We start from the raw sequence: 24,181 nt of genomic DNA on the forward strand, positions 1-24,181 counted from the left end.
CGGAGGGACTACACTGTGGTGGGTCTAACTCTGTGTGCGCTGGCAGGTGAATAAGTAGCATGTTGCTCTCCTGTGCAGAATAAATGATGCTTTCTTACCAAAAAAAATCCAAGTATTCACATATTCCCTGTCTCAAGTATAGTGGAAAAAAGCAAAGCTGATAGAATGGGTGCAGATGTTTACCACCTCCGCCATCATGAGATGATTTGTCAGATGTTGGTTTCGGTAAAAGTAACATCATGCAACTGGAATGTTGATGTCTACTTACCAAAATACATGAAGCCTTGTGCAACAGCCACCTGGAAGAGCACTCATCCTTTGAGCCAATCATTCAAAAAGCAATCTTTGGTTTTCAAGGTTGAAAAGGTCTTGGTAAAGAAGAATGATGGCAATGTGCATACGAGCATACACACACATGCAGACTAGGAGGATCATTCACACATTACACCAATTAACCTCTATGGGGGGGGTGCCGCTCGATCAGCCGTGCTTCCCGCCGCGGTCCAGAGGAAGCTGGTGTGGTGGCCAGAGAGGACAGGTGAAAATAAACAGCTGGCCGGGTGATTATTTGTACTGTTCCACATCACATAGCAGCTTGGCCCACCATGATTGCCCTGCGGAGCCCATGGGAGCCACGCGAAGTTGCCCTGTCAGGTCACCTTTCATGGAGGAAATACAACAATAACAAAAACACTTTGTGGAATGTTAAAAATGTAGCAGGCAAATGAAATGGCGGTAACCATGGAAACCACTGAGTCATTTCGTGCCTGTGAATTTTCCAAACATCTGGTAACTTGCGTTAAGCAGGTGCAGGAACAGGTATGTTCCATTTGTATCTGCCTCTGGGCGCCGAAGTAGGGAAACATCAGAAAGATTCGGTCTGTTGAGAATTAAATTGAAATGTTCTCTCCATTACACTTCATATAATGGCTCTTCGGAGAATCATAGATTCACCTTCTGATTATAGGACGGAACGAAGGGCAAAAATAAGATACTCACAGGACGTACTTACAGGAATATTCCAGATTCAAGCTCAATTCACAGCACTTGGCATAATGTTGGTTACCACAAAAATTTATTTTGACTTTTCTCTCCTCTTACTTTTCAGAACGTTTTTTTTTTTTTACATCCTATCAGAATCCACCCGACTTTAAAGAGGATGAGCATTTAAAGTGGCAGACGACAAAAGTCCAGCGTCTGCTTATCATAAACAAAGTTATCATCCTTTAATTGGTGTGGACACTAGTTAGCATTCTTGGTTTGATGGGCCTTAACTATAAAGTACAAAGTTGTATAAAGTAATAATCATTCAATTACAAATGTTATCGCCTGTTGGTGAGGATGGTAATAAGGTTATCATTCTTGGTGTGAACAGGCCTTAACTAAAAAGCATAAAGTAATAATAATTCTATGAGAAAAGAGAAGTCCACACATCGTTGCTAAGAAAATAATACATTTAGTCCTGGTTCGCTTAGCATTCACACTGTCTTTTATAAGACCGAACCTATACAAAAAAACATCCAAAACAAGGCTGTGTTGGGCAAAATGCGCATGTAATATGTGCGTACGTATAATGGCATTATGACCAGCTGAGAACACGCAATAGATTATAAAATGTGTAAAGGAGTCAAAACAGCGCTAGAAATTCACACAAATGAAAATCTGCTGCAAGGAGACGGTGGTCCTGATGCCTGTATCGAACTGTGATGGGCAACTCAGCTCCTATGACGAGAAAAAAAAAAGGTATAACACACCCTTAAACAAACCTGACTCACATGCTTGAAATTGACACCAGAGAGCTTAATTGAAGGCACTTTGCGAATGTGAAGGTCCTGTTGGGTGAAGAAGAGAGAAGCGAGAGAAGTCAGTCTAGTGAGGTAGTATGAGTATGTTTGTGCCAGTCAGGAAAATTCCCCTGTGGTGTGGAGGAGAAAGACAGAACCAACAAAAGCAACAAGCGCATTATGCCCACTGTGGCGAAAGGTTCTCGTCATTGTCCCAGCAAAAGAGAAGCAATGAAAGCAGGACATCAAAGGGCGAGCAGGAGAATGGGCTGTCTGAGCCAAGAGCTTATTAGATCTGCTCTGCCCCCCATACATAATCACCCCGCCGGAAAATACAGTAGGCTTACAGGTAGAGGTCGAGAACACTGCAGCACGGATACTGGGGATGGGCACCAACTCTTAAAGCGAGTGCCATTGTTACAGACACTCTGGGCTTCTATAACGCAAAGACTTCCGAGTATACAGATAGCTAAACATTTATACTGAATTCTAATGTCTTGCCAAGCACATGTGTGCACTTACTCCTCATTCTTCAAAGTTTCCTGACAAGGTGTCATTTAAGTGTTAGGAATGACTTTATGAACCTTGGATATGGATTCAAACATTTAGGCTTTATAATGAAAGGTAAACTAAGATTTAAGGCCAAAACACATACTGTACATCTATCTATTAGGGTTCAATCAATTGCATTACGTTTTCGAGGTTCTTTACTTATTAGATTGAAACTATTTTAATTAATACACTGAAATAAAGGTTCCAAAATGGACTTTTCAAAAGTGATGCCATTGAAGAAACAATTTTGGTTCCCCAAAGAACCTTTCAGTGAACAGTTCTTAAAAGAACCAGGCCTTGTTTACACCTGGTATTAAGATGCATTTTTAGCTACTTAATACCAGGTGTAAACAGGGTAAAACAACAGTTGTAAAAATGATGATCTTTTTTTTATTTTTATAATCTGAAGAACCCTTTTCCACTATAAAGAACCTTTTGTGCAATGCAAAGGTTCCATGGATGTTAAAGTTTCTTCATGGAACCATTGATGCCTATAAAGAACCTTTATTTTTAAAATAGTAGGCTATGCAAAAGTATTTGCTACAGACATTTCTATGATTTTCCATGACTTTAAGACTTTGCATGACTTCCTAAGCTTGGAAATCAATATTTTCCTTGATAAATCAAGTTTTTCTATGAGAACCCATGCCATGATGCACGGAATTGTCGGTTAATTGTGAGAAAGACTTTTTGTTTCTTTCAAACTGCACACCCATTTTTTTTTCACATTTTTTTAAACTTTGATAAATCTGTTCTTTAAAATCGTATTAAGGGGTTTGTCTATAAACGTGTGTGGCAGGACTTTTGTTAACAATAAACAGCAAACAGCGTGAATAGGCACCAAAAAAAAAAAAAAAAAAGCCTAAATGAAAACACCTCTGAATCCTTTAGAGAGAATGCCAAACCACCCACTCCATCAAACTAAACCTGCCAAGAAACATCAGAGAGAAACATGCTATAAATAAAGGCAAGGAAAATTAAACGGGAATAAAAAAAAAGAAAAAGTAGAAGTATAGGAAAACGAATTAGCAGAGCATCTTCCAGACGTGTGGGATAAAGTGCAGTTATAAGTCTCTTAACTAAATAAATCACTTCACTAAGACTTTGAAATGCAATCACATTTACATGGATAGTGTGCTTTAAAACTCTCAGCCTATATGATTGTGTGTGTATAGTCTGAGCTGTAAAGTGAATCAGGGTCTCTAGAGAATAGGATCTTTCGCTCTTGTCTCAAGACAGCCCTGCCCTGCTTCTCCAGAGACAAAAACACCGACATCAAAGCCTCGCTGTCATCACGCAAGAATTTCTGAGTGCCCCCATCCTTCAAGAACCAGCCACCCTGGAATTTTAAGTGGATTTCTCCATCCCAGTCTTTCTGAACAGAACGGGTGAGGGGGGTGATCCAGTAGTATGGCTGGCAAATCATGTGACTTCTAAAACTGAGACCAAATGGAACTCCTCTCACTTGGTTTTCGATCCCCACTCTCTAATGCAGACATGCATATGATCCAGAAATGAAGGGTGTGTGGCAGGGGAGATTAATGTTTTAAGAAGCTAATGACCTAAATGAGCTCTGCTTTAATATCTAGGCTCCGAAAATTACTTGGTAACATTTACAACATTACTGACAAGGCAAAAATTACATAGGCTACTGTAATCAATTTAAAATGGCTAAAGTTATTAAACGTTTAAATGGGGGGTTGAGGTTCTTGGGTCTATAGTCTGTTATTCAGACCTTATTCCCAGCAGCGCCATATGTGTTATTGTTGTTATTTTGGCTGTAATCTCTTCACTGGGTTGTACTGTTATTTAATGTGCTTTTGGATTGTTCTGTCGACGACACACTGTGAAAATATCTTTCCAAGAAATGTAAGTAGACAAACTCCAGAAACATGAGCTGTGGAAAATTATAAGTGATCTAGGGAGCTTTATACAGCGGATGCAATTGAAAAAAACTAGGCAAGTCTATCCCTCACAGCCTCGCTTTCACTTCATAGCTACCTGTCATGGCGCTGCTCTGAATAAGGTCTATGTCCCATGCATAAGAGGGTGTAATCCTGCCACCTATCCGTGATACAGTGTCACTGCATCAACGTTCCGTAAGAGCAACACTATGGCTGAACAGGAAGTGCCCGCTCCTCTGAAATCTCTAAACTCAGATGATCCAACATTTATCTCCTTTGTTAACAAATCCAGTCGGAATGCCAAAGCATGGTGGCTAAACTTCAAGGGAAAACCGGTATCTTACGGTGACATAAAACCGGGGAAAACGCTTAAGATGAACACGTACCTGAGTAAGTAGCCTAGAACTAGCAACCTATCCGGTTTGGTTCTCCACTTTGTTCTAAAGCAAGTATTTTTTACAGCTCATCCGTGGATCTTCAGAGCATCTGACGGATCTAAACTGCTGGCTAACCTCAGTGAAGTTTACTTTCCAACTCAAGCGCAGTATGAGCACGGATACCCGCTGTACCAGTCTGTGTGTGTGACTGCACCAGGTGCGAGTTCCTCCTTCATATTATGATGCTCCATATGCACTAACATGCACAATAGTTTCATTTCATAATAGATATCTATGCTCTGTTTTTTTGACAGTGTACTCATTACAAGAATATTGTGCACGGTTGATCCGGAGTATGGTGAGAAAAGAAGACATCTGCAAGCTGGAAATCCCGGACAGTTTGAGAAAAGACATCAGTCGTGAACCCGATCTACTGAGAGACATTACGATTTTATCTGCCAAAATGTCAATAAATGAGGCAGACTGATCCATTTCCCTCCTCCCGGTCAACTAGAGAGCAGAAATCATTTATGAAATCAGATGTTCAAAGTGTGAAAGTATGCAGAAGCTCATAGTTTCACTTTCTTTGAACATGTGGGCAAGTTGTTATTCTATGCAACGACAGGGCATCAGCACTTTCATTTCAGTTTCTGTAGTATAAGGTTCTGCCTATTAAATAACAGAAAAATCACAGGTATGTTGTGGCAAATAAATAAATACACAAATAGCACTTACAAAAATAAGATGGAATGATTGGAGTAATAGTAAAAGTCCCAGTGCTAATTACTAAGGATAGTTACTAACTGTTGTATATGAAAGCAACACATACAGGGTAAAATATTTTATTTTTTAATTATTACACCAAAGAACATTACATTATATACCCTCTCAGGGTTTTTTTTTCATACGTGACAATTTTACCCTTTTAAAAATAAATCAAGAGCAATATTTCTCTATATTATGATAAATATTATTTTTTATTATGATTAATATTGCACTTTGGGTACAGGCATACAGAGATCCCTGAATATTGTTATATTTATTGATGCTTTTGAAACTGATTGCATGCTGCTTTAAAATCATGTTTATTTGGCGAACAGTATATTGTTACACCAAAGACTGCTGCAAATAAAAAAATGTTTTTGTTACATTTCTAGATGTTTGTGTTGTGGTTTCTTTGCAGCTCTTATAACTTTCATGTAATTTGGGCCTTTTTAGTAAAAGTGTCTAGTTAGTTCAAAATCATAAACATTCCGTTAACACATCCAAACTAAACAAAATATTGCAGGCTTCTCATAAAGTTTGTTCCCAAACCATTAAAGGGACAGTTCACCCAAAAATGAAAATTCTGTCATTTACTCATCCTCAAATTGTTCCAAATCTAAGTTTCTTTCTTCTGCTGAACACAAAAGAAGATATTTTGAAGAATGTTGGAGGACCTCATTAATTTCCATAGTAGGAAAAAAAAAATACTATGGAAATCAATGGGTGCCGTCAACTGTTTGGTTACCAATTTGAGGGTGAGTAAATGATGACAGAATCTTTATTTTTGGGTGAACTATCCCTACAACACTGATTTACAACACCTAAATAAATACGAAAAATTACCATGGATTACAGGTCACACTACGTTCAAAAACAGAGAGGAATCCAATCAACAACACCAAGTTAAGTTGTACAATCATATTTGAAACATTCACATTTGGCCATTAAATTACAATTACCACTTTGCAAGTTGAACACTGTGTACTACAGCTGGTTTGCAAACAAGGGGGAATTACGATACACTAAGAATGTCACGAGGACCATCATCTCAACTAATGCCAAAAATGTAGCAAAATCAGAGGAGTTTGCTGTTAATGCCCAAATAGACATAGCACACATACTCCAATAATTCTGAACATCGCACAAAAAAAAACTGCAAAGAATTTAACTATTTATATTCAGTGTGTGTATTTTTAAAGAATTTTAATCATATATATAAATATTATGATTCACAATGTTGTTGTTTTTTGCAGAGATCTGCACTTAATTTGGATTCTAATTAACAATAAATTATAATTCGATTAGTTCAAAGTGTGCCAAAATATAAGTTAAAGAAAATCAAAGAATAATATTTTTGTACCACTCCCAGCACAGCACCCAGAATTCACCACTGAAATCGAAGAAGAGCATCACAACATTCAGTGTTTCTTCATGGAGTCGAGAATGCGCAGGATGTAGAGGAACAGGTTGACTATGTCCAGGTACAGATTGATGGATGCCAGGACGTGTTCCTCGGGGGACAGCTTATGCATCAGCAAGTGGGTATCGAAAATAATGAACCCGCAGAACAGCAGAGCTCCAGCCCCGGCGAAGACCAACTCCATTGTGTCATTGTAGAAGAAAAGCTGAAGGAGAGTTTAGCTTGAATCAAATTGTGCGACTTGACCACATGGCTCTTAAAGGAAAGCTACGGGTTCAGTACAAATCAAACTCACTTAATTTGATAATGTTAATTACAATTGAAGAAGAAAATCATTCCATAGAATAAATATAAAATAACAAATAATAAATACATATATTTTGTTAATATTTTATACCTAAAATGGACATCCAGAACATTGAGTTAAAATTGACAGGCCTCAGACTCACCCTCATAAAGCTTGCAATGATCAAGATCCACAGGCCAGCAAACAGACTAGAGATAAAAATGACCAATTAGGATTTTTCTGGAAGTGCATTATTAATACACACAAAAAATGTGAAGCATAGAGCAAGAACTGTTGCATCAAGCTGTCTATTAAACAATAATATGACTGAAAAAAAATCCTCAATTCTCCTCACAAAAGACATTCACTTCTCCCATGCCGACGAGCGGGCCACGCACCACATCAAATAACAGAGTTATGACTCACGGAGCCCCATTATTTTTGTTACATTTTTAATTTAATAACTGGAAAGAAGAATGTTTCTCCGGAGACAATTTCTGATGCAAAGAACACCATTCCACATGGATTCAGGAGTAAATGGATTAAAACAATCATTCTTGCACTCAGTTACCGTGATGAATGTGACAGATCTGGGCCTTGAGCGGATGAGAAAGAGAGAATTACCTGGCTCCGAGCTTGCTGAAGTCTCTTTTAGACTGGAAAGTGTAGGCAGTGAGACCCAGGAACACGGCAGACGTGAGCACAAAGGCCTGAAGCACTATGGTGTACTCATAAAATGACACTGAAAGCAGAATAATATGGTATCAGATGATCCATTACGGAGGTGTCCAATAATATTATGGGACTGCATGTTTATCAATTAGTAAAATGCATAAACTTACCAGCAGTGGCTACAGACAGAGACTCCAGCAGAGTCTGCATAAACATGTACAGCCTTTACATTATAATACTTCATAACATGTAATATATACACACACATACATTCACTGGCCACTTAATTAGGTACACCTTGCTTGTACCAAGCTGGACACCCTTTTGCCTTCAGAACAGCCTAAATTCTTTGTGGCATGGATTCAACAAGGTGCTGGAAACATTACTCAAATTTTGGTCCATATAGATATGATATCATCACACAGTTGCTGCAAATTGGTCAGCTGCACATCCATGATGCAAATCTCGTGTTCCAGCATATCCCAAAGGTGCTCTATTGAGATCTGGGGACTATGGAGGCCATCTGAGTTTAGTGAACTCGTTGTCATTTTTCAACAAAAAAAAACAGTTTGAGATGATTTGAGCTTTATGACAAGGCGTGTTATCCTGCTGGAAGTAGCCATCAGAAGATGGGAACACTGTGGTCATAAAGGGATGGACATGGTCAGAAACAATACTCAGGTAGGCTCTGGCATTTAAATGATGCTCAATTGGCACTAAGGGACCCAAAGTGTGCCAAGAAAATATCCCACAAACCATCACACCACCACCAGCAGCCTGAACCGTTGATACAAGGCAGGATGGATCAGTGCTTTAATGTTGTTTACGCTCTGCCATCTGAATGTCACAGCAGAAATTGAGACTCATCAGACCAGGCAACATTTTTCCAATTATCTATTGTCCAATCTTGGTGAGCCTGTGCGAATTGTAGCCTCAGTTTCCTGTTCTTAGCTGACAGCAGTGGCACCAGTGTGTGTTCCGCTGTTGTAGCCCGTCTGCTTCAAGGTTCGATGTGTTGTATGTTCAGAGACGCTGTTCTGCAGACCTCGGTAGTAACGAGTGGTTATTTGAGTTACTGTTGCCTTTCTATCAGCTCAAACCAGTCTGACCATTCTCCTCTGACATCTCGCTTTTTCAGACCATTCTCTGTAAACCCTAGAGATGTTTGTGCGTGAAAATCCCAGTAGATCAGCAGTTTCTGAAATACTCAGATCAACAACCATGCCACATTCAAAGTCACTTAATCGCCTTTCTTCCCCATTCTGACGCTCAGTTTGAACTTCAGTAGATCATCTTAACCATGGGCATGTTCAAGTTCAACGAAAACGGTGCGCAACGTTTTGCTACGGTTTCCGGGTTGAACGTCATCTTTCCTGGAAACTGCGTGCAACGGAGTTTGAGATACGTTTTCTCTTGTTTGGTGGGCGTGTCAGAACTGCAGTCCAATCAGCAGCAGCATGTATATAAAGCACGCGGTATTAAAGTGAACTCGCACAATGGGTTCAAGGAAAGTCATTTACAAATGTGTTCGATGCAGCTCGGTATACGCAACAACTGAGGATATTAGAAGACATGTTTGTCGTAAGTTTTTTTGTAAAAATATAGGATATCAACATAATGATGTAGTTGTTTATATTTTAGCTTCATTGCAAGTGTATGCCATTTGGTATAGAAATAAACAATGGAAATTAAGTGCTTTTCCTAAAAATGAGAGAGAAAATACAGGGTATTAAAACAGTATGAACTACAAATAAAGTCAGTATGTGAGGCTAAATAGATGTGTTTTAGTCTGAATTAGGTAAGATGTGTGCTTCCATTTCAGTTTCAGCAATCCCTTCACTCGATTTGGATGTTCTCTTTTGTTCTGGGCGACAAGTGCAGTAACTGTAACATCGGGCATATTTTGTAGTATTAAACACATATTTATACCGACTTCATCAGGCTCCGAAAATTCTTCACAAAGAATGGCCTTCTCAGCTGCCATAGTTGCAACTCTTGCGTCATCAGAACAGTGCGTTCAACGCATCACCGCTTCTGTTTAAAAAAACGTTGTGCAATGTTTTGTCGTGGGGCTGAACGCAGCCCATGTCTACATGCCTAAATGCATTGAGTTGCAGCCGTGTGATTGGCTAATTAGATTTTGCGTTAACGAGCAGTTGAACTTAATAAAGTGACCAGTAAGTGTGTATCATACTTAAAATCTTGTTTAGAGGTATATACTCACAAATCCAAAGAGCAAATAAAGATTGACGGGGTGCTGGTGACGGTACACAGCCAATGCAAGCAGCAGGATTAGGGACCCGATAGCAGATATCAGCACCAGAGCGGGACTGAAAAATTAATGCAGTGGGTCACATTAATATATACGTACACAGCTTAAAGTGTTTTTAGTTTAGTAGTTTACATCATTTATCAGCCACAATGATGTGGTGAAATCACAGGGAGGATGTGGTCTTACCTTTCATGCACAAAGGTTTTAATGGGGTTGCAGAGCATGAAAAGGGCAGACACAGCAGTGGTGATGATAATCTGCAGTGAAAGGATGGTGTAGACCTTGCGGAGGAAATCTAGAGAGAAATAAGTCTTGAGCGTCAACTCCTCAACCATATACACACATGTAGTAAATAAATAATTATAAGGTCACAGTGTCTTTATATTAGGTGTCTTTAACTATTATGTACTTACAAAAAAACTGTTAGGTACAATTTTTTTATTGTGTTAAAAAATATGGGTATGGGTATGGGTATAGTTTCGTGGACTGGAATTATATCAATATATATTGACGTATATTATAGCTTGACAGGGTTTATTTAAATTCTCAAACAAGGCGTCTATCGTTCACACAAAACCTCGATAAGCAGGTTTGACAACAACAGGCAACATTTTTAAGAAAATGTAACATTTCTACTAAAACTAATAATGACATTGTGAAATCAATAAGGAATCCAACGACTCGTGACAGCTGATTAAATCATGTGCGCCATATGTCTCCTGTGTGCCTTATGATGAAACCAAGTGAAATGAATGTAAATAAAATAGAAACCCCGCTCCAGCTGTTTTAACGTTATATGTTTATTCTTTCTAGGCCATAGTATTATACTGACTGTATTACTGATTACGTAGACTCCACATTATTGTAAACAGCGGCTTAACTCACCCATCCGGATGTGCACACTCGCTGTCGCGACGTTCGTGCCATAATTAAAATCATCCTCAATAGATGATCGCGGATACTTCTCTTGATTCATGTTTGATCGTATTTAACGAGTATCATTTACTGGCAAGTTTAAGCGATAATCCGAAGGTCTCTTCCGTCGTTTGCCTTTTTTCTTCTTTCGGTGGTTTATGTTGTAAACATTCCGTAGCTCAAAGATGTGCTATTGCCACCTAGCGGATTGTCCCAAACCAGAAAGGTGGTACGTGGAAGACAAATAGTAAAAAAAATAAAATAAAATAAAACGTACAAATAAATACATAAAAATACAAATTAATATAATTAATTATCATAATAAAAGGATTCAAATAAATAAATACATAAATATGATTAACATATATTAGTTATACGTCTATTAAATACATTCAAATAATAAATACAATTGTTGAATAATATAGATAAATTCCTGATCAAAATTAAATAAATAAATAAATAAATAAATAAAGAATATATGTACCAGTACATTACTATTGTGACTAGAAAAATATAACAATGTAACTTAATAGAAGCTAATTTCCGATTTTAATATTAATTTAACATTTTAGGATGGGGGTCTCTCACATGATGATGATCATATTCAAAAAATTGACAACCCCTGCTCTATATTTCTGAAATAGTAGTACCGTCCGTATTACATTTTCTGTAGGTTGTGAACTGCAATTCTCGACTGGTGAATGATTCACTCATTTGAGTCGGTTCTATTCAATGAATCGTTAATCTAGTTCGCAAAACGGACGGTCTAATTCGGTTCGTGATTAAGGCATTTGGACAGGTCACAAACGCACTTAGCCTACTCATAAAGCGGTAAATAACAAAAACAACATATTACGATACGAACACAAAGCACAAGAACACTGGATAAATGGATTATTTACCTAATGCCTAAAAAGCAAGCCTGAATCGCGTCCTGTCGTTTCCCTGATGAATTTCGTCAACACCTGCAGCTTGTGAACGACTCAGGTAAAGGCATTTTACTTACAAACAAAATCAAAACACAAAACGTAGTACGAAAACTTTATCATAATGCAATAATGTATATATCACCACCATTAACGTAATATATTAAGTGTGTTTTTTTTTGTTTGTTTTTTTACATTTAGCCTATCTTTTGAAACACTTTGAAGTGTCATGATAGGCTACATCAACTATTGCTAACTATTAACCATTTAAATGGCTAATTCTATAATTGGGGGTTAATTTCACTTAAACAAAAGTAAACAATATGCTTTCTCAAATAAACGACTTATGATAATAGGCCTAACGTTATACTGTATTTCATCAGTGTAACATAGTTGACCAACTTAATCACTAAACACTATTTTGATATTGCAAGAGAAAGGATATTTTCCCGGGTGAATTTGTCAACTATGTCGCCACGACGCACTTGGAAGTCTTGGACTCTTTTATCTGTTCTGCAATATAAGTACAGACAGCGATTGATTAAAAAAAGAAAGAAAGTAGAATCATATTTTTGCTTCATATTATTCAGTTCTATTACAATCTACATTTTGGATATCTCCCTCAGGGCCATCCTTACAAGTTCTTACCGGGCCCATGTCTGACTTTAAATTGTATTTTGATGTAGACTTTGTGACAACTTGATCCAGTTTTCTCGGTTTATATAATTCCTGACATATGACAACAAGGACTTTAAACCTTATATGTATTTAGATGTAGACCTTGTGACAACTTGATCAAGTTTTCTCGATTTATACAATTCCTGACATTTGACAACAAGGACATTTGGAACTCTAGTTTTGCATCACGTTTTTAAGATAATACAAATCCTCGCCAAACATTACCAATCCTCGCCAAACATTACCAATCCTCGCCAAACATCACCAATCAATTTTGGTCCCTCGACTTGTTTGTGTACCCTATTATATAGCACTAATGACAGGGGAATGACCTTGGAGGACATGAATTCACAATTGTTCTTCGCATAATTGAATTCCAAACTCCTTAATTTAAATTTCCCTACAGGTAGCCAATCCGCAGCGGCATCTTCTGCCATCTCTTTTTTCCATTCTCAGAGGGGGTTCTTGCACCTGCTTCCTTCCTTTGTGGTGCTAATCAACTCACGGAAATCTGTAAAAAGACCCCGCCAAGAGCTCCACCTCATATTTAACCGACACATGTTCATTCTCAGATGATTCATCTTTCTGCTATTTTTAATCTTCCACTTATTTTATAACCCCAGCAGTGGTCGCAAAGTAATTTCCTTCAGGTTTAATTACAACTAAATCTCCAAAGAGAATACTGTTGTCTTTTCTGTGGGCTGGATTTACCCATTGCTTCGAGCATGTAATGACATGCCCGTGGGATTTGGATATCACTAGAGTTCCTGCAAAAGTTGCTCACAGTCTCTCCTGGGCATGCTTTACAAAATGCACCACTGCCCATTGCGTTCCCTCAGGAGCTTGAGGTGGAAGCCATTCTCTTTATGGAGTCCACACACAGCATTTCATTAAAGCCTGTGTGGAGCCAGCCTCGGGGATATGGCCACATAATTCATTTGGAAGTACACTGTCTCCTCCATCCATTCCCAGGTGTTTCTGAATAACCTTTTGGCTTTCTTGCATCCAGGGGATGCTTTCCATCACATTTCTTTCATGTGGCAGTGGCACATAGTGGTGCCTCATTTTCTATTTCCAATCCTTGCTTTTCCCTTCATACTATTTCAGCTAATAGAAAAATGTTCAAACCAGCAATCTTAAGTGAGCATTAAAGCCCAGGAAAGTCTTTAAAACCATCTGCAGGCAGAATAGCGTAGCCTATTTTTATTTTAAAATGCTTTTGTAACAGCTGGGGCGATTCAAATAAGATTGTATTTAATTTCTGATGCACCATTCATCTTGTGTAATTCTTGTTACACAAAAAACAGCCACTAGTAGATTTACCTTTTTATACAACCTTGGTAATCCTATTTACCTGTGAGTCTGAATGACCACCAGATGGCGCTCTCATTATAAACGGCAAACTTGACAAGCAGAGTAGTTCTGGGGAAGCTGCTTTGAAACTGTATAGCTTAACAATGGGGTGACGACCCATCATCCTGCATTTTTTGGGACAGTCCCAAAATTGGAAGCTTTGCCCATGCAGCGTCCTACATGTCATAAGCAGTGTCCTGCATTTCAATTGTGTTTGTATATACTTTACCATGAAATTGCAATACCACAACAAATTTATAATTTGCAAACTTGGATTTGCGGAGTTGTAATGTTCTAGCTCAGTGGTTCTATACTCTTGCCCTCGAGGTCCACTTTCCAGAGTTTTGCTCCAACCCTAATCAAACCCACCTGAACATGCTAATCAAGGTCGTCAGGCTTACTAGGGCTGCATCCGAAAACTTAGGCAGTTGAACTTGTTGCCTCACAGCCTTATCAGGCAGTGACTTTGTAGGTAGTGTTTGTGCACAAAGGTACCTCACAAAACAGATTTCATACAGACTTCTGAGGCAGCGTAATGGTTTAATGATCAACAGCAAAATAAAGCGACCTTTGGTGATATATTTAATAACTACAATCGTAATTTCTCACACAAAATTACATCAGAAGTGGAAAACGTACATTTACACACAATCTGACCACCAACTGCAGACACCTCTTATTAAAGAGTGAAAGTGAAAGATGCATGTATGCCTTCAAAAATTGATTAGATGAAGGTATCTCAGGAGACAGGAAGTGAAGCTATACCATTTGGACTCGGATGTGCCTTAATGCCTTCCAGCCTTGGAATGCATCCTCCGAAGGCAGCATTTTTAAGCTGTCGGACACAGCTTAGGGTTGCATTCGAAAGCTAAAAAATTCCAAAGTAGGAAGGCATCAAGGCACGTCCGAATCCGAATGTTTCCTTTACTTCCTGTCTCCTGAGATACCTTAATCTGATTGATTTTGAATCCTGTGCTTTCCATTCACTGACAGTTGAGCTAATAAAGATGACGACTGAAAGTTGCGGTTGGTGGTCAGTTTGTGTGTAAAAGTTAATCGTTTTCCACTTTTAATGTCATTTCTAGCATGAAATTACTATTGTAGTAAATAAATATTTGCTTAGTTATCACCAAGGCTCGCTCTGTTTTGTTGAAGATCATTAAACTGTGAACCTTATCAAAACTGAACTTGCTACATCTGCCAGGACTTCCAGAGACACACAGGAAGGCTCTGTAAAGCGACATAAAATGGACCCAAAATTGCCTGCCGAATATTATAGGTTGTATTTTTAAACGGAATGGATATTTTGGAAGTGAAATCTGAAAGGTGAATATGAATTATTAATGAAAATTGTGAAATGTTTTGAATTGAAATATTCACAGCTTAAATATACAACCATGTTGAATTTCAGCCCATAAAAATGCAAGCACGGTTAATGCATTGCATTTTTTTTCAAGTAGGGCAATTCAACAAGCTTTTTTGTTTCAAAAACAATTGGCATTATTTTACTTCCATAGATCCGACAAAAACAGGCTACAAGTTCAAGATTCACTGAATCCGGTAAAACGCATGTAATCTCTATACAGTCTAACCTAGTGACTGCTTATTTATGTTGAGTGGACTGAATATGTTAAGTGTTATATCACTCGAACCTGGGCAAATTGAGTGCCTTGTAAAGAGCCATAACCAGGTGTTCACCCTACTTGTCTAATTTAAAGTAGTAGAAAAGGTTTGAACAACTGAAAGCTTAATGGTTATGTATCTAAGACTCTTAAGAAAGAGTTACTGACATCGATCCCACTCCATCAGCACTGTACCCTGAGCATGGTACTTACTCAGGGAGACAATAGCTGAAAATGCTGCTATAGTCACTTTGAATAGAAAGCAATTGGTATCTAAATGGCAGAGAAGTAGCAAGTGCACAGACTCTACTTATTTTCTCCAAGTGTATAATTGAGTCATTCATAGGTTTCCTTTCATATTCCAGACTTGATCTTAGTGAAATGCTATAGGCTACACCTTATTTTTGAAGTCGTAAAGAAAATTCGGCTATTTTCTAAATGGATCTTGTTCATTCTATTTTGATCAATTACCCCATGCATTTAAAACAAAACGTTTTATGCTTGTAACTTTTAATTGATGACTTAACTTTTGCATGTTGTCGTCATGAAAAATCCCTCACAATCAAGTCTCCACAAGTTAAACTAAGTACACACAAACAACTTTAATTTAAAGTAGGCTATATATGTAATTGCTTAGTGCATAATAGAGGTCGACCAATTGATCGGTTTTGCCGATTAATCGGCACCGATAACCAATTGCTGGAACAATTGGTGAAGTAAAAACTATCACCGATGACTTGTGATTTGGCAGTTTGTTTTGACACGTGAGGCTGAAATGGTACGTATACGTTACAGTACATGTTTTCACATCATTATAAAGTAATTCATTTGTTTATTCGATGTTGCATTAGTAGAGAAATAATAGCAGTATGTTTGCCGTCAAGGCGGAGAGGACGCTAGCATTAGTAATACCTCAAAGCGGTTAAAACAATGTGGCAAAAACACATGCAAGTCCGACCTAAATGTTTAATGCCACAATTGTTACCATCTATTTGCATTAGTTAAATCCAGCTGGTCACTTTTATGCACTCATTATGCATTCATTATGCAGCGAAGTTAAATATTTAAAGCTGGTGACGTGAGAAAGCAAACTGTTATTCATGCAGTTGAGAGAAACATTATGAATTCAGAAACTGGGAATCGAAAGAATTCGATTTCAGATCTTTTTATCATCACTGTAATGGGCATCTTTAAGCATGACTGTCGACCTCTAGTGCATAATAAAACAAATTATACTACGCATTACAGTTTCATATCATTTTGCCAAATGATTTCAGTTATTTCAAAGGTCCTTACAGCCTACTACAACGGCAAAAGACCCAAAACCCCAAATGACACTGACAAAAAAAAAAAAAAGTAAACAATAGGATTAAAACAACAAATTATTAACACTCGCACAAACGTGTTGTCAGCGCTTCTGACGATTTTATCAGTAAAATAGATTAACAACCTATAAGCTACATGATTTTTCTCATTAGCGAGGTAATAACGGCACTGTTCTTGAAGCAGATGAACTTGCAGTTTTGCTAGAGACGCTGCTGAGAGTAACTCTCTCTAATAACTGCATTAGTCTGCCATCAATGGCTCAAGCCTCCGTTACTAGCTCTAAAATGACGTTTTGGAATTGGCGGAGGAATGGGATGAGATGCGTAAGAAATTAGTCCTACACACGAGCGTTTTTAGGACAAAAACCTGTCAAATATTTTGAAATATAACATCTGAACAATTTCTGTAGGTGTGGTAACCATAGTATAAGCGTAATAATTGACTCCGGTCCCTTGAATTATTAGAAAGTAATGCACACCCGAGGTGTAACGGGTGTGCATTATTTTCTAATCATTTAACGGCAATTATTCCTTACTTGGACAATGTCTTTAAGTTTTTTCCCTTGATAAACGATTTTTTTGAAGTCCAACTGAAATCAAAAATGACCCTATTTACTTTGTTAGCGCATATTACTAGTCTTGTGGTGAAAAATTTATCCGTGCAAGTTAATACACAGAAAAAAATAGTTTGCCGTGGTAATCTTTAATCAAAATCTGAAAAGTTACTTCCGGTCTGGAATGGCGTTCCTTCTCTGATAATGTAGGTTTGACGGCTTGGGTTGGGAAACGCTTTACCACTCCCCTCAAACCGTTAGTCTGCTATGAGCAGAGATGGAGAGGAGGAGCGCTAGAGTAAAACCCTGCCCTCTGTTCAATATTCCGTTTCACTGGGAAATACGTCACAGCACTGGAGAAAAGTCATTTGCAACTTCCGGTTCACGCGGACTTTAATAACTGACATTTTTGGACATTTAACACTTGCGTAATTACTTTGATGGAGCTGTATGTAATATTGACAGTTAGTGGTTGAAATGGGTCCGGAGATATTCTAAATATTGGAGAGAGTTGTTTCCCCCACCCTCTCCTCAGACTCAGATTGAGGACACACAACAGAAAAGAGTGCAATTGACAATGGAAGGCGACGAGCCTTACACTAAGTTTATCAGCTAAGTAAGGGATAATGTGTATCCAGCCGGTTGTTAACTCAGAATAAACACAGACAGGGTGATCATCAGGATTTGTATCAGCCTAAAGGGGTTTATTCTGAGATAACATCCGGCTGGATGTACATTATCCCGCTCATCGCACGGCTACTTCCCACATAAGTAAATAATTAGACACAAAATATTGATCTGAGTCGAAATATTTTATTAGGTCTTTAAACGCAAAGCTTTTGTGGACAGTTGCTAGCGTTGCAAGTTCAAACTAGACGGACATTTCAGGGATACATTAGTCATACCACTTGCATTTTGCAACATAAATAATTCTGGGGATAAGAGATATTGATTTCAGATTAAACTGTTTTAAAATCGTACATGTTTGTAATCTTATATTCCAACATTGTACAAAACAATAGTAGCAAAATGAGAGCAGCTGCTTTTGTATGAAACAAGTGAGAGCGAGTCCACGATACTAATGGCATAATTCCATTTACATTTATGCATTTTGGCCGACGCTTTTATCCAAAGCGACTTTTTTTACATTCTTATCAGTTCTTGCTTACCCTGGGAATTAAATAACTGTACACAATATTGATTTGATATACATTCTTATCAGTACAGCTATCACAAGAATATACATTCTTATTAGTTCTTGCTGTCCCTGAATAATTAAATAACTGTACACATGATATTGATTTGACTGAGTTTTAATATTTTATTAGCTCACCAAATGCAAAACTTCCTAAAAGAAAAAAACGTTCCTAGCAAGCCTATAGCGCTGCTGACTTCAGTAACCCGGATGAGCCTGTGTTATCTGTTTTCAGCGGTTGTTATCTGGGATTGACCAATCAGAATCAAGTATTCCACAGAGCCGTGTAATAATGCGCTTTAATATGCCTCTATCCAAAGAACTTTTTAGATGGATGCCGAGGCATTTTAAGTCTGGTAGAATCTGCAATCTCTGACCCAGTTCGTTTGTTGGCTTCCATGGCTGCAATACACTGTTTTCTCTGCCAACTGGCAACCCGGGATGGCGAAGCACTACCAAAACAAAAACAGACAGTCTGACACAGAATGCACATTTCAAAGAAGAATAGCTGGCTGTAGCATTGCTTTGTGAGAAACTTGTGAAATTAGCATGCTTACTAAATATCTGCAAACAATACCCGTAGGCTAATGTTTGCAGATATTTAGTAAGCATGCTAATGTAACGAGTCACAAGATTGGGTTCACGAGAATGAGACTTTTGAGAAGATTTTTGCACAGTATTTTTAAGAAATCCTTAATACAATTCATGACTGTAAAAATAGCCTGCAGGTGCAATTTGAAAGGTTTTAACTAATCATCTTATAATGAATATCATTTCAGTTCTACTTTCTGAGAATCATCAAATGCATTGAAAGACAACAATATACAAGCACTGTAAAAGGTTTTGCCACAAACTGACTGGCTTCTCTCCTGTATGATTTCACACAAGTCTCTTCAGACCTTCCTGTACATGAGTTATGAGCTTCCAGAACTTCTGATTGAGGCTGTGTGTGACGACGTAATTGAACTCCTTTCCACAAATTGAATACAGAAATAAAATTTCTTAGTCTTAAGTGCAAACAACAAGTGCAACCATAATCTATGTACTCTCTCAAAATTCAAAGTGCAAACAGAGACCAGATCTAAGAGGTGGTTACAATTACACAGCCCAGCTAAGATATGTTTGATATTGGGTGATATTCGAATTCGCGATCGCACATACTGTGTATGGGGAACAGCAGTACTGAGCGCGCCTTCTACAAGATAAGACATTTATCTGACGCTCAGGCTCTGTTGCGGAACGAATCCTCCGCCGTGATCTTGTCAGTCTCGAAATGTGATCAGTGAACTGTGATTTCTGCTGCACTGTGCGACTCTGCAGCTCGTGCTGGATGAGCAGAGCAGACGTTATCAATAGTTTACAATTGAAGCAACTGTTATCCAACCGAATATAAAAAAAAAAAAAATTCTATAAAAAAAGCAAAACGACAGTAGAGGCAGTGCCGTGGTGGATCACCGTGATGTAAACGTAGCGGTGGCATATTCTATGCTAATTTCACCCTCACGCTCCGTCATGGTGATATCACGAGACAGCTTTTCACCTCGACGAGAAATCGTCACATTAAATATCGCGAGATCTCGTGTCATGAGATCTCATCACAGGCGTAATATTATGGTATTTTTATTAGGGGTGTAACAATGTATTGTGTCACAATATATCGCATACAAAAATGCAGAAATATTTATCGTGGATAGTGACAATTTGTACTGTGTATAATTCACCCAAAATGAAAATTGTGTGAGAAAACAATTCTGTATTTTCAGCTTCAGAATAATTAATATTTTTATTCTGGTCACCATTGTCTTGTGTATTGGGTTACCTGCACTAAGTCCAAGCCTATTCATTTCCACCCCCAATGTAATACCAAATTTAGCATTTTAATCAATCATTTTTTGTTAACCTTTTACCATAGGTCATGGCATATCGCAATAATATTGTATCGTAAGTTCAGTATCGTGTATCGAATCGTGACATGAGTGTATCGTTACACCCCTAATTTTTATGCTTTTATACAGTAAAAAAAAAATGACATACAGAATTTTTGAGGATTGTTGTGAACATGTATGCTAAGTACAAATGCATAGAGCAGGTGTTTTCACCTCTGGCCCTTGAGGGCCACTGTCCTGCAGAGTTGACCTCTGACCTTCATTAAACTCACCTACCTGCAACTTTTTAGTAATCCTGAAGACGCTTGTTCAGATGTGTTTGATTTTGGTTGAACCGAACCAGTGGTATAGTGCAAATCTGCATAAATGATCTTCCATAGACAAGGAGTCTCTGACATAAACGCGATCCATTCATACTGTAGTGAAACCGGTAGAGCACCTTGAGAAGCCATAACCGATCAAACAGCAAATAATTATTCGTAAACATAGGAAAATAAGACTCAAAAGTTATTAAAAATGCAACTGCTTGTTCATTTATATTTTCTTTACAGCGTACAAATGCAGATGCTGCACATTTATTTGTGCTGTAACAGTATATTTGAATAATGTATAACCATGCAATATACAGCTCTGGAAAAAATGAAGAGATCACTGCAAAATTATCAGTTTCTCTGGTTTTACTATTTATAGGTATGTGTTTGGGTAAAATTAACATGTTTGTTTTATTCTACACTCACCTAAAGGATTATTAGGAACACCATACTAATACTGTGTTTGACCCCCTTTCGCCTTCAGAACTGCCTTAATTCTACGTGGCATTGATTCAACAAGGTGCTGAAAGCATTCTTTAGAAATGTCGGCCCATATTGATAGGATAGCATCTTGCAGTTGGAGATTTGTGGGATGCACATCCAGGGCACGAAGCTCCCGTTCCACCACATCCCAAAGATGCTCTATTGGGTTGAGATCTGGTGACTGTGGGGGCCATTTTAGTACAGTGAACTCATTGTCATGTTCAAGAAACCAATTTGAAATGATTCGAGCTTTGTGACATGGTGCATTATCCTGCTGGAAGTAGCCATCAGAGGATGGGTACATGGTGGTCATAAAGGGATGGACATGGTCAGAAACAATGCCCAGGTAGGCCGTGGCATTTAAACGATGCCCAGTTGGCACTAAGGGGCCTAAAGTGTGCCAAGAAAACATCCCCCACACCATTACACCACCACCACCAGCCTGCACAGTGGTAACAAGGCATGATGGATCCATGTTCTCATTCTGTTTACGCCAAATTCTGACTCTACCATCTGAATGTCTCAACAGAAATCGAGACTCATCAGACCAGGCAAAAAATTTCCAGTCTTCAACTGTCCAATTTTGGTGAGCTCGTGCAAATTGTAGCCTCTTTTTCCTATTTGTAGTGGAAATGAGTGGTGCCCGGTGGGGTCTTCTGCTGTTGTAGGCCATCCGCCTCAAGGTTGTGCGTGTTGTGGCTTCACAAATGCTTTGCTGCATACCTCGGTTGTAACGAGTGGTTATTTCAGTCAAAGTTGCTCTTCTATCAGCTTGAATCAGTCGGCCCATTCTCCTCTGACCTCTAGCATCAACAAGGCATTTTCGCCCACAGGACTGCCGCATACTGGATGTTTTTCCCTTTTCACACCATTCTTTGTAAACCCTAGAAATGGTTGTGCGTGAAAATCCCAGTAACTGAGCAGATTGTGAAATACTCAGATCGGCCCGTCTGGCACCAACAACCATGCCACGCTCAAAATTGCTTAAATCACCTTTCTTTCCCATTCTGACATTCAGTTTGGAGTTCAGGAGATTGTCTTGACCAGGACCACACCCCTAAATGCATTGAAGCAACTGCCATGTGATTGGTTGATTAGATAATTGCATTAATGAGAAATTGAACATGTGTTCCTAATAATCCTTTAGGTGAGTGTATAAACTACTGACAACATTTCTTCTAAATAAAAATATTTTATTTAGAGCATTTATTTGCAGAAAACGACAACTGGTCAAAATATCAAAAAAGATGCAGTGTTGTCAGATCTCAAATAATGGAAATAAAATAAGTTCAGATTTTTAAACAACACAATACTAATGTTTTAACTTAGGAAGAGTTCAGAAATCAATATTTTGTGGAATAACCCTGATTTTCAATCACAGCTTTCATGCGTCTTGGCATGCTCTCCACCAGTCTCACACATTGATGTTGGGTGACTTTATGCAAAAATTCAAGCAGCTCAGCTTTGTTTGATGGCTTGTGACCATCCATCTTCCTCTTGATCACATTCCAGAGGTTTTCAATGGGGTTCAGGTCTGGAGATTGGGCTGGCCATGACAGGGTCTTGATCTGGTGGTCCTCCATCCACACCTTGATTGACCTGGCTGTGTGGCATGGAGCATTGTCCTGCTGGAAAAAACAATCCTCAGAGTTGGGGAACATTGTCAGAGCAGAAAGAAGCAAGTGTTCTTGATTCATGCGTCCTTCACAAAGACAAATCTGCCTGATTCCAGCCTTTCTGAACCACCCCCAGATCATCACCGATCCTCCACCAAATTTCACAGTGGGTGCGAGACACTTTGGCTTGTAGGCCTCTCCAGGTATCCGTCTAAACATTAGACAACCAGGTGTTGGACAAAGCTGAAAAGTGATGATCTGGGGGTGCCAGTGTCAAGCCAAACATCTCACCAGAAGATACCATAAGCAGCAGTTCTGGCACACTTACTAGTTTTTATTCACTTATTCAGTGGACTAGCCTATATTAGTGGAGTAATGAAGAGAATAGTGAATGAGGATAAAGGGTTGATTTCAGATGCAGCCAGTTATACAGCTGCATGATTAATCGTTAAAAGATCGCAATTCGGCTCTGTCTATTAAACCTTTGACAAATACGATCACTACGAACATTCAGATCTGCGTTCTGACCTAGGAAGAGAAGTCGTCATGTATAGGTGTGAAACAGCTTCACAAACAGTCTTTTCAACCACACAGTATCATTATTTCTGTGTTACAAAATCATATCACAGAAGTACTGGGATAAAAGATTATAGTTCGGATAAAAACACTGAGCAAATCACCTTTTTTAAAGTAACATGATGCTTCAAATAACGATTGTATCGATTGCGTCGTTTTACCACCAGGTTGTGACGAGACTGTTAAAAATATATTTGTCACCGAATCATTCATTCATTCAAGAGATTCGTTTGTAAAAGCTGATTCATTCAGTAAGTGTATTTATGATCAAGTCACTGAATCATTTACGTCGTTTTGCCACCAGGTTGTGACGAGACTGTTAAAAATGTATTTGTTACTGAATCATTCATTCATTCAAGAGATTCTTTTAAAAAAACTGATTCATTCAGTAAGTGTATTTATGAGCAAGTCACTGAATCATTCACTCAAACTGAGTTTTTTTTTTAATAATTCAGATTAACTAAATATTTGAAATATACTAAAGCAATTAACAGTTTGTCAGAACTTAAATTACATGTTATTTTGGAGAATCGTGACCTCTGTTTAAAAAAAAAAAAAAGAAAAAAAAAGATTCTCAATTCATCCAGAATCATGCAGCTCTAGCCAGTTATTTATTCCTTTACAATTATATCAATGTGCGTGGAAGGGAATCTTCAAATAGCACCTTGTATAAAGTACCCGCATCAAAGTATCACATGAGATCAAGAGA

The 24,181-nt window shown here is 38.3% G+C and overlaps 2 protein-coding genes across 2 annotated transcripts; one reads left to right on the plus strand and one right to left on the minus strand.

The window, feature by feature from the left end:
- Nucleotides 1–4,411: 4,411 nt before the first annotated feature.
- Nucleotides 4,412–5,292, plus strand: vhll (von Hippel-Lindau tumor suppressor like). The gene is made up of 3 exons (XM_082167114.1): nucleotides 4,412–4,630; nucleotides 4,703–4,834; nucleotides 4,932–5,292. Exons 1-3 carry the CDS (start codon nucleotides 4,450–4,452, stop codon nucleotides 5,102–5,104), a joined length of 486 nt encoding a protein of 161 aa, XP_082023240.1. The 5' UTR covers nucleotides 4,412–4,449; the 3' UTR covers nucleotides 5,105–5,292.
- A 153-nt stretch (nucleotides 5,293–5,445) lies between these two features.
- tmbim4 (transmembrane BAX inhibitor motif containing 4) lies at nucleotides 5,446–11,109 on the minus strand. The gene is made up of 7 exons (XM_082167113.1): nucleotides 10,918–11,109; nucleotides 10,219–10,327; nucleotides 9,985–10,090; nucleotides 7,931–7,964; nucleotides 7,713–7,830; nucleotides 7,252–7,297; nucleotides 5,446–7,007 (listed from the first exon to the last, which is right to left on the minus strand). The coding sequence occupies exons 1-7, from the start codon at nucleotides 11,006–11,008 to the stop codon at nucleotides 6,801–6,803; spliced, it is 711 nt and encodes a 236-aa protein (XP_082023239.1). The 5' UTR covers nucleotides 11,009–11,109; the 3' UTR covers nucleotides 5,446–6,800.
- Nucleotides 11,110–24,181: the final 13,072 nt, after the last annotated feature.

The sequence above is a fragment of the Leuciscus leuciscus genome (genome assembly GCF_965113295.1).
Source record: "Leuciscus leuciscus genome assembly, chromosome: 4".
NCBI lineage: Eukaryota > Metazoa > Chordata > Actinopteri > Cypriniformes > Leuciscidae > Leuciscus > Leuciscus leuciscus.